We start from the raw sequence: 12,144 nt of genomic DNA on the forward strand, positions 1-12,144 counted from the left end.
AATAATTTCTCCACAATAAAACAAACTATTGAGTTCAATCACGAGATCAACTTAAATTAAGTTAAGAACTTAAGTTGAGTTCTACAAAAATGGAAGTAAAAATCCAACATGAGTTCTTGTAATGTAATACATGCCCCCAATGATTTAGCCATTGAAAGGTAGAAATAGAGGTAACTTCAAACATAAGAGTTCCAAAAGGTTACCAATATATTGTACAAACTACAATGAGAAGATGCCATATAGCTAATTGTTTAGCTCAATAATTGTTTTAGGCAATAAAAACTGGAAAACGAAAAGGCTTATATCTGAGTAAGCTATAAACTACAACTAGGAACCACTTCCCACCCTTTTCAGAGGGTTTGAGAAGAGTAATAATAATACAAGAGAAGAAATTCACAGTATTTGTTGTCACAACATTCAGTAGTCTAAAGACCCCACAGTTGTTAGCCCGGTGCTTAAATTTCTTGAGTCCTCACGGCCAGTGTAGTCATCACAGATACCATTAGAGAGCCTCTGGGTTGGAGCTGAGTTCAGAAGCTCTAGACCATTGGTCCCCATTTGCTGCACTTCCTGAGGGGAAAGTATCTTGATGCACCATACACTATTTACAAATTCCCTGTCATCCAAAATATCACGCGACAACAAGTTAACAACGACGTTTATGTAATTCAGTGGTTAATAAAACTACCATTCGATTGAAAATAGATTCTCCAATTTATCTCTTTCATTATTAAAAAATTAAAGAAAGAACAAGGCAAGGAATGTGGAGTACTTACGGCCATGGACCATCACCGAGGAGAAGAACATCATTCTCTTGATCAACAAATACAAGCTGCCAGCCTGATCTTACAGGGTCCTCCAACTCACCTTCAAGCCCAAACATACGAGCAAGCTCGCTGCGTAGCTCGGGGTAGTTGGAGAATTTGGTGATATCCAACGATCTTCCGAAGGACCCTGACTTGTAAACCTGCGAATAGAGAGATTAAATTATCATGTAAAAATGCAGTACTTACAATAAGTAAACTTTTGTGACATGCAACGTGGCAAAAGAGTGAAAATCAAGATGTTGGTTCGAAAGATATTAGTCCCAGCATAAAAAGCTCACCTTCACAAAGGTTTTGTTTTGTGGGTTTCCTTGACCTCCATTTTCTGGAGTTTGCATGAAGCCCGACTCACCGACGCCGTGTGTCAATCCAGGATTCAGTGAAGAATCAGCACCTGTTGTATTCAAGTAGGTGGAAGATTGAAAAGGTGCAGTTGATGAGTCACAGTTGCTATTGACCCTCTTAAGGTTAGACATCTCATTGTAAACTAGATGTGATGAGGGCTCTATGTTAAAACCAAACAAAAGATGGTTTTGTGGATCGGTGTTCCCTTCTATAGCACACTCCCTACCAGGAAATGGGGGCAAGGTAATGGCGTTTTGAGACATGGTAGTCTGTGACTGCCCTAGTTGCTCCACTTGAGGCAGAACATAATGAGATGCTCCCGAAGAGAGGAGAGGGTCCACTGCAACACGCTTGGAAGGCCGTGCAGTTGAAGATTGAACAGGAACCCAAGAGTTTGGTCTAGGAAAGTTGAGAAGGTGAGATGTTTCGTCATTGGAAAATGAACCTAACATATTGTGCAAAGGAGAAACTGGGTTCCCATTTGAGTCCGAAAAGTTTTGTTGATGGCCAATTGAAGAAATGGCTTGCATGGGCTGGGTTGATTGAGATGGAGGTGCGGAAACAAACTGAGACATTGTGGAGACGGCATTTGACATCTGTTGATGATCTACAACTTGTTGTTGCTGTTGTGATTGTTGTTGTTGCAGCTGTTGTTGCTGCTGCTGCTGCTGATGTTGCTGCTGTTGTTGCTGCTGATGTTGCTGCTGCTGTTGTTGCTGCTGCTGATGATAATTTTGATTAGTGAATGAGTGCTGATGCTGAAGAAGCTGCTGGAATTGTTGTGTTTGAGCCTGAGATTGAGATGGATGCTGACTTTCTTGATTCTTTGGAAAAGCCTGATGAGGTTGAGATTGCTGCAACATCTGATTCTGCATTAAAGCAGCATTACCATTGGGGAAAGTCTGTGGCTGCTGAAATTGAAGCAAGGAAGCAGGATGCTGTTTAGAAGGATCTAAAGTCCTCATATCCTGAAGTGCAGCAGCTGCCATAGCTTGGTACATATCTGGCTGCAAATTCATCATGGACGGATCGAGCCTTGCCTGCATCCAAGGATTAACACCCATCCCTTGAAAATTAAGAGTCTGAAGCCCTCTATCTGCGTCTCGAAGCCACAACAGGGGAGAATTCATGCCAAAATCATCATCCTTCAAGCCTGCGAGCATTAATTGGGAGGATCAGTGAGAATAAGTAGATTAGTAAAAGGAATAAATGTCAGCATTTTGAAAGTTAAAGCTAGATTAATTGATTATGGTCTGCTAGGATTTACATATTTGAGCTTATCTACTGGCACATGCACTTGTAAGACTGTTTGGGAGGGTTTGAAGAAATAGTTTATGACATGTCCATGAGTTGTTTTCAGCTTATTTCCATAAGCTCTCCGCTCCGGGATAGCGTATGAAAACAGCTTATAGCTTCTACGATAACAGTTTGACTTCATTTTATCTTTAGTTAAAGAAATAGCTTATACATTATGCTATAAGCATGTAATTAAGTTTATCCAAACAGAGCCTAAATAGTAAGAAAAGTTCTTGAATATTTTTTGGCTTAAATGTGGCAATATACATACCATGGAATGAAGGCAGTCCTGGAGGCCATGGTCTTTTAAGCCTAAGGGGGAACGGAGATGGATACATTGGAAAGGTTGTTAATGGCTCAATTTCCCACAGAGATACTCTAGGTTGCCTCTCACCTGCTGTAGACTCATCCCAGCCAACCTACAACTCAAGTCAAATCCACAATTAAAAATGTTTATTCAATTCTGAATAAGACATATTTTTTTCCGAAGCAAGATATTATTGATGTTTTGTTTGGAGATACAAACAGCATTCAATTTAATGTTTATATAACATCAATGAAATATATTATAAAGGATCCAATACATACCTTCACTGAGCGCCAATGTGAATTTGGCCACCGGACAGAATCCAGGTCACTGATGCCAGTTATTGTTCCCATGTATCTGCATGAGAATGTATTAATATCACAAACAAACATCCCCAACGTGTGACTGACAATATCTATCCACTCAATGATGAATTTAATCATATCTTTATAGAATGCACGCCTGGGCATTTGAGGGTAGAATATGTATATATTAATATCCATATTCTTACTTTATCTCACTAGAACAAATTATTGAACATCATTACAACGACTAAACTTGAGTCAAAAGGTAAACTAGCGTGCAAGCAATCCGTTTATGACACGTCTAGATAAATGAGTACATATGTGTCCGTAATTCCATATCCTGAATTGAATTTGAGTAACGTAGTGTAGTCTATACTTGTGACAAGCACAAGAATTTTTCTATTAAATTAGGCTATGACTTATGATAACTTGGAAAAGTAAATCATGTTGATTTTAATAAATGATATTGCATATTAGCTCCATTAACCAACATTTCAAACATAAGAAAAAAAAACATTTCCACTATCATTTTCAACAATTATAAGAAACCTACCGCCGAACACTAGATTCCTCTGTTTCAAAAAGCATCCTGAAGCGCATACCAACTGAAACTCGAGTATGATATACAGCCTTAACATACTTCGCTAGGGGAATGACAAATTCTGATGGGCTAGCACTGAAATGTAAGGGAAAAAAATGTCAGTTTAAGTAGCCATATTCTGTCCTCGTGAGCTTAGCTCAGTTGGTTGGGACAGTGCATAAAATATGTAAGGTGTGGGGTTCCAACCCCGGCCACTACCAAAAAAAAAAAGTAGCCATATTCTAACTTGGAACTAATAGAAATATATAGGTATACCGTGGGTTATAGAAAATGGTGAAACGACTGTTTGTTGCAGCTGCATGAGCTGCAGCAGCAAGCAGCCCCAAGTGCATGCTATCACTTGACAACACTGATGAAGGCATCATATGTTGTGGTCGACTAGCACGCCGAATACCTAGAAGCAACTGATTTTTTTCATTCCTGCCAAAGAAAAAAGCACCATAAATCACACCAATTATATAATATCACAATTAACTATGCTTCACAAAAAATCATAAAGCCTAGATTAGAAAAACTAAGAAAAACAAATGCAACCACACTACAGTTGCAATTTGCAACCCATTGATGGAACATTGGATCAACATATGAACATAAACATACACATAAAATGTCATAATAAGACTTATCCTATATTCTTCTGAATGGCAAAATGATTTACAAATTACATGATCTGTTTCAGAGCTGAAACAAGTCAACCAACCACTTAACTGCCAAAGGTTAAATTTCAGACATACATGCTAAAAAAAACTACTTACCATATAAACAGCACTGAATCACCAGCAACAAGTCTTTTAGCACTCACAAAGACACTCCACCCTGTTGTAAGCAAATGCCTCTTCGGCTGGCCTGGAGAAAAAAGACGCCAAATTTAAACCTTATAAATGGAATGTGAACTTATTTTCACCACCAAGTAATAAACATGAAAAGCTTCTAATTGAAGTAAAAAAATAAAAAATAAGAGGCTGTTGAATCTCAGATTTATAACTTACCACGGAAGATATGTTTGAATTTCCAGTCATTACCATGCAAATCCCTTGCAATCAACTCTTGAGCAGGAGGCTGTTGTGTAAAGTCCTGTAGGTCATAATTATGAAGTCAAGTTAAAAGATTTTATGAACATGTTGACTACTATTTACAGCACAACAGTGACAAATGTTACCAATGGAGGAAAGACTTTTTCAGCTGCCCGGCGAGGAACAGAGAAACCTCCGTGAGTGCTTGTATCACTGGCTGTCAAAATTTTGCAAAAGTAGTTTGTTGGCTGTTTATTTGCAGTTCCCAACTCTGCAGGAAGATATGCCTCCTTTTGCTCTTCCTGAAAACATTGTAATAGCCAAAAGTTAAAAAGTTGAATGTAGCCATAGTCCAAATATCTGGTTTCAGTTAAGAAATGGAATCATACAGGATTTAAAGGTTGCAACGTCATCTGTGCATACACTTCATCTGTCTCCGTATCTGCCTGAATCGGAAAGAAATGAACAAATTGTTAAGGAAAAAGAGTGCTGGAACAAGAATATGTGAGAGTATGAAACAAGGAAACAAAAAAAAAAAAGTCTTATCACTGTAAAAGATTAAATAAATGAATAAACAAGCCTTACATGCATAGTCAGATTATGAAGTTGACAAATAAGTTGGGGAGGCAAGCTTGGATTTGGGATATAAGTATCAACTTCCCTGTTGGTAGATACAGCAACCTGAGCAGAAAATTGCAGATTTAGATCATTTATGCACATAGTTTATGCAGAAAAAGAACATATAAGTTTTCACAGACACAAATCAAACACATAAAAAGCCGATCCATGTGCTGATTTCAGGGAGGGAGGTAGAGAATAGGGAAAGTCAATTCATTAACCTGCAACAGTTAGTGTTTGTGCTTAGGAGTATGTTAAGCATTAGTTTAAACACGGGTCATTTTAGTGGAAGCATAAAGTCAGTTTTCTTATTACAACCCGTCGCTTGTATGTTTGGAATCACGGCCAATTTGACAAAATCAGGTGGCATCGTAATTTTCTGGTAACTTCAAAGTGTAGCTTTTGCTAAAATCAGGCGCACCGTAATTCTGCCAAACTCAGTGTCAATCAGAACATACAAATTAGCAGCCCATTGCATCACAAAGACACAAATCGAAGACATGAAAAAGGAACCAATTATTATTATTTTTTAACACACCATGGTTTGAAAAACAAGTATTGAGAGAGCTTCAACAGTGATTTTTCTCGAGGAACAATCTAGAGAATCTCACACCATGTCTGACTCACCTGTTCACTGTGACCTTGTGGAAAGTAAACCACACGGCTTCCATCAGCTGGCAAACAAACAAGAGGACCAGCACAAGCATGCCAAAGTTCTGAATCTAGAACCCGCTTTTCTCCTACAAAAAAATGCATCCTAATGTCATCAATATGAAACAGAAACTTCATAACTCCCACCTTAAACCCACAAATGATAAAGGAACTTTGGCAAGTTCTTAGCAAGATCAAGATCTTAAAACAACAAAGTAACACCACCATATTATTAGACATACAAATTAATATCCTCAGCAATCATCTAAATCTAAAAGATGAATAGAACATTCTAATCCCCAAAATGAAAAAAAATTGTTACCAAAAAGGATTGAGAAAGTGAAATGGAAGAAGAGTAAGCAATTGCAAACAGAAATTCAACTACCTTCTTGAGGTGGAGGACTGAACCCAGCTGAAGAAAGCTTCATTTCAGCAATTTCAAACCTTAAATGTTTAAAAACCAAACCCAAAATCAATGATTTTCAAATACACAAATTCCAACAAGATGAACCCCAAACCAAAAACAAATCCTTTTGGTCCCTTCTTTCCTACCCCACAATTTCATTCTTCTTATCTTCACCCCACCAAAACTCAAAAACCCAGAAACTGAAATTACTTCAAGAATCGACTACAATACATGTTCAACCAAAATCAGTCAAACTATAGAACACAACCGTTTTTCTTCTACCCTTCATTCAAGTTCCAATCTTGAACCATGATACAACGTTTTTAGCTTCTATAACAAGTATAAGTTTAACCCGTTCCAGTAACCGGTTAATTTTGCTTAACCACCAAATTTAGCAATAAATAACCTCAAAAACTGAACAGATCTCAGGTAAAAGAGTAACGAATCCCAAAGAACACTAGATCTCAAGAAAAAAGAGTAGAATGGAGGTGAAGTAGAAGTAGAAAGACTACAGAGGAAGAAAGGGAAGTTAACGTTGTTGATGTTGTTGTAGTAACTAGTAACAGAAAACGACCAAAGATGTTTTTGAAGGGAGGGGACAAGAAAACAGTGTGCTTGAAAACTTCTTTATAAAAATGAAATGAAATAAAAAGTGAGAAGAAGCGGGTCGGGTTTTTGTTCAGTAAAGGGTAATTAGTATTTTTTTGGTGACGGCGATGACTTTGGTCTTTTTGCGACTACTATTGCTTGACTCGTTTATTTCTTTCTCTGTGTTGTTATTATGCTACGTTGAGGTAGTGAAGGCAATTTCCAACCGCCATTGTTTTCGGGGGGGTGTTTATAGTAATGGGAAGGAGAAAGGAAAAGGAAGGGAAGAGAGCGTGTGTGCCTGTGTGTGTCAGATCGGATGATTTCTTTTCTTTTTCTTACTATCATGTAGAGAGAGAGAAGGCTTCACTTCCTTTCATTCATTTCATTGACATTCACCGTTTTACAATTTCGCTTTTTGCTTTTTATCATTGTTTTCGTTTTTACTTCATAATTCATACTCCCTCCGTCCCGTAATAACTGATCCATTTCCTAAAAAAAAGTATTCCAAAATAACTGACTCATTTCAATTTTCAATACAACTTTCATCATTCCCAATATAATATAACACTAAATAATATTACTTTTATCATTCCCAATACAATATATTCCACTTTCCCCTTTATTTATACACTTTTCTTAATCTGTGTGAAAAACCAAAGTAGGTCAATTATACCGGAACGGAGGTAGTAATAATAATAATAATAAAGCTCCTTGATTTGCAAAATGGTAGCAAATGATAAACATTTAAAATATGGATATTGCTAACGAGTTGTCCTCAGGATAATGGTTAAGAAATCTATAAATAAAAAATTGGGTTAAATATGTTTTTGGTCCCTATAAATATGTCAACTTTTCGTTTTAGTCCCTCTAAAATTTTCCTTCAACTTTTAGTCCCTATAAAATATTCAATCTTCACTTTTGGTCCCTCTTTTAACGTAAACTCACATGTAGAAACCATATTATTTAATAAATTTTTTCAGAAAAATTCAAAATATTATAAGAATCACTCCAAAAAAAATTCAGAATTTTTTAACAAAACATAAATTTAATATGAATTTTTATATATTTTAAGGTTAAAAATTCATATTTAATTTATGTTTTGTTCAAAAATTCCAATTTTTTTTAAGAATTTTTTTTAGAATATTTTACACATTTCTGCAAAATTTCATTAAAAAATACAAAAATTAAAGTAAAAATAGGGACCAAAAGTAGTGATTGAAAATTTTATAGGGACTAAAAGTTGAAGGAAAATTTTAGAGGGACTAAAACGAAAAGTTGACATATTTGTAAGGACCAAAAACATATTTAACCCTAAAAAATTTGTCTTGAAAGTACAAGTTTTGACCTTTGATTAAGGAATAATTACTCTATTTTTAATAAAGGGAAATGCTAACAAGTGACAAGTGCCCTTAGTGCACTTGATAAGAAGTTTAAAGTATTAAATTTTATCTTGGAACTTGTGTATTCAACGCATTGAATCATCAAAAAGCAACTTTATCTGCATGAAAGTTATCAATTATTTTTATTTTTGGATCATTAACAAATGTCCTTAGGACACAGGCTAGCAAGACATTTTAACATTCTCCTTATACAATTAAACAATTTTTCTACATGTACTATGTTTGGTAAATAACGAACAACATAAATAAAATAAGGGAAATTCTAACGACACCGAATGATTTTTCTCCTTTAGTCTATGGAAGGATAGTCGAAGGCTAGAAGGATCGAGCAAGAGAAAGTTGATTCTTTTTTAATTATATTGATTAAGAACGTGAGTCAAAGGATATCAGACCGAGTCAAAGTTAAGTAGAAATGGACAATGATGCTTAAAACCAATATTTCATGTTTGTAACGCCACAAAGAGGGATGAGAGAGGTGGCATGATCATGGAGGGGTTGCGCGTCGAAGACATTGTCAACGAATCATGCCCTAAAGTAGGAGACTAAGAGCATAATGCCGGACACAGAGATCCCCGTAACAAGAGAAACCAACGCATTTTCCTTAAAATTAGTCGAGAGGCTGAACACTGTAGGTCACATCGTTTGGCTACCGGAGATAGTAATATTATATAGGCTAAAATATGGTTTTAGTCCCTGCAAATATGTCTCGTTTTGATTTTAGTCCCTGTAAATTTTTTTTGTTGTTTTTGGTCCCTGCAAAATATTTTGTTTTTGAAAATAGTCCCTGATCCTACTTTTGTGATGATTTGCATACGTGACACATGATGGCTGAACCTATTTTGTAGTTTTTGGTCCCTGCAAAATATTTTGATTTTGAAAATAGTCCCTCCAGGGACTATTTTAAAAAACAAAAAAATTTGCAGGGACCAAAAACTACAAATTTTTTTATAGGGACTAAAACAAAAACAAGACATATTTGCGAGGGACTATTTTCAAAATCAAAATATTTTGCAGGGACCAAAAACTACAAAAAAATTTTACAGGGACTAAAACTAAAACAAGACATATTTGCATGGACTAAAACCATATTTTAGCCTATTATATATATTTCTTAAACACTCCATCACACACAAACTCTCAAAAGCAAATATTTAACCCACATCTCACAATACTCTAACAAGACGAGTATAAGAGGAAAACAAAAAGTCAGATCTAAATTTATAGTGTTTTCAATTCGTGTATCTTGTATCTCTAAAAAAAAAAAAAAAAACTTTTATCTTGTACCAAATAATTTGAGTCAATATAGCCTAGAACTTCCTCTTCATTTTCCTCCAAATTAGCTAACTTGCTATAAGATGTTTCATTCTCATCAACTCCAAGTCCAACAATTAATTAGATCTCCTGTCATCTATGATCATCAGTCTGTTGTTGCTACTTTCTGGATTCAACAACTACATATCCATTAAATATACTCATTTTCTTTGTTTTTGTGAAATTAGGAAGCGCGTGTCATTTAAATATGGGTCATGTTAACTTGTGCCCTTATGGCACATGTTAAGCAACCCAAAAATGGAAACATTTTCTTAAATTTTGTGCATTAAATTATTGAAAAGTAAAAAAGTTAAAGTCAAATGCATTAATTATAATAGAATATTTCTATTTTGAATCATTAACTTGTGTCTTGAGGGCACAAGTTAACATTTCCCTTTAAATATATATGAGGAGAAATAACTGCAATATCTCCAACAAACAAAAATACGTGTGTTATACTTTTTAAAAAAAAGATAAATTGATTGAAGTGTGTGTGATTTGTGCATATATACCTCAAGAGATAAGAGTGCATTGCTCGGTTAGCTATCATGATTGCATCAATAATAATGAATTTAATTCTTTATGAAATATTCCCATCGTTCTGAAATAGATGACCCATTTGAAAATGTGTAATTTTGACCTAACTTACTTTGACCATATTTTTCTACTAATATACAATGATAAATAATATCATATAAGATGTCGTTAGATTTGTCTCGATGAGTATTTTCAAAATATCAAATTTTTCATAATTTTTCCTAATATATTATTCAAGATATTTAAGCTCAAAATTATACATTGACAAGCGTAATAAAGTCAACTGTGTCAAATATTATGGGACGGAGGGAGTACCTTATTATTATCTTCTCTAAACTCTCAAAAAAATACCCCTTCAAGAAGGTAAAAAGGAGGCAATTTAGATAGTAGTATTAATTATGAGGGGGAAGAAAAATAAAGTGGCGGCCACTAGAGGGTTTGAATCAAACATGCATGGAAGGATACGGAATTAGCATGAGATTTTGTAGCATCATTGCAATTTGCAAGTGCAACTTTATGCAAGAAGCACTCACGCAAAGGTAGTTGGCCTAGCATGCCTATGCTGCTATGCACTCACCCTCATAAAAAGTTCGCACTTAGAAATTAGACCTGATAGTAATAACTAACGACGAGCAACGTACTTGTAAAAACTTAATAATGATAAATAGACATCTTAAGTTCGTATATAAGTTTTTTTTTCATAAAAGAGAGGTTAACAAGTGCTCTTAATACTCCCTCTAGTCCTTATTATAAGAAACAATTGTCTTTTTTGGTTTATATAATAATTAATGTATCTTGTTATAAATATAGACTAGATACATCACTTACACAATGAACCTAAAAAGTCAACTTTTTCTTATAATAAGGACCGGAGGGAGTATATTGTTAAGGAATTCTTTATAAGAAATTCGGTCTTAAAAATATAAATCAAATATACGTAAAAGTAATAATTACACAATTTTTTATGCAAAAGTTATCATGTTTAGTTGCTTAACAAATGTATTAGACACTTGTTAACCTTTTCTATAAATAAATACACCAATACTTTTCCATTTTCACCCCAACTCACAACTGTTAATGAAAACAGTACTTATTTGGAAGCAAACAAAGGAATTAGGAACACAGAGAGAGATGTACACAAGGATGTGTTGATCAGATATTTTGTAAATGATTGAATACTGGTTTCTATTCTGATTAGGTCCACCCAATCCGCGTTTGAAGTGCTTGTTTGTGATCGCTCTACTAGTACTATTGTAGTAGCTGGAGCTGAGATATCCAATGAGCTAGGTCCAGAATTTAAATACTCTTTCTATTTTATGGGTGAAATTTAAAAACATTAGTAGTAGTAATTTTTTTTAATCTTTCTATTTTTTGGGAAAGTGAACTCTAGTAATCTAAAGTTCAGCAAAAAGATAAATATTTTGTTTCATATTAGATGATATATAAGTATATCTTATAGTATTCGTTCGCTAAGTCTTAATGTCTGTCATGTCATGACTCTGATGAGTTCCAAAGTCCAACTCACCTAAACTTTCGATATTTTGGAAAAAAAATACAATTAAATAATTTGAATTAGATTTTGAGTTAATAAAAGCACATAAATACAAACATCTTATTGATATGAATTATAGTTTAAATGAATTGAGGAGTTAAAAGTCCAGAGAAAGTCTTGCATATGCACAAACTTTTGGACACATCACTTAGACACTCACACACAAAAATATATTTTATTTAATTATTTAAAAAGTAAATATGATCTAATTATTTTCTCTCCCTATATTTTCTCAATTCTGTATGTGTGTCTAATTTAGTGACCAAACACTTGTGCCTAGACAAGTATTAATTCTAACAAAAAAAGAAAAAAAATACTAACCTAAAAAATAACAATTAACATATTAACATTTATCACTAAAAATAGTATGAAAAACACAACTCAAAT

General features: G+C 34.5%; 1 protein-coding gene across 1 annotated transcript; it reads right to left on the bottom strand.

Moving 5' to 3' along the window:
* Window positions 1-96: 96 nt before the first annotated feature.
* Window positions 97-7,304, bottom strand: LOC146933083 (auxin response factor 6-like). The gene is made up of 14 exons (XM_085704821.1): window positions 6,346-7,304; window positions 5,937-6,049; window positions 5,277-5,372; window positions 5,081-5,137; window positions 4,838-4,993; window positions 4,668-4,752; window positions 4,434-4,524; window positions 3,934-4,098; window positions 3,631-3,753; window positions 3,054-3,129; window positions 2,737-2,884; window positions 1,106-2,322; window positions 777-967; window positions 97-616 (listed from the first exon to the last, which is right to left on the bottom strand). The coding sequence occupies exons 1-14, from the start codon at window positions 6,386-6,388 to the stop codon at window positions 418-420; spliced, it is 2,760 nt and encodes a 919-aa protein (XP_085560947.1). The 5' UTR covers window positions 6,389-7,304; the 3' UTR covers window positions 97-417.
* Between the last annotated feature and the right edge of the window lie 4,840 nt (window positions 7,305-12,144).

The sequence above is a fragment of the Medicago sativa genome, chromosome 4 (genome assembly GCF_051527215.1).
Source record: "Medicago sativa cultivar Bolivia chromosome 4, Bolivia_mono, whole genome shotgun sequence".
NCBI lineage: Eukaryota > Viridiplantae > Streptophyta > Magnoliopsida > Fabales > Fabaceae > Medicago > Medicago sativa.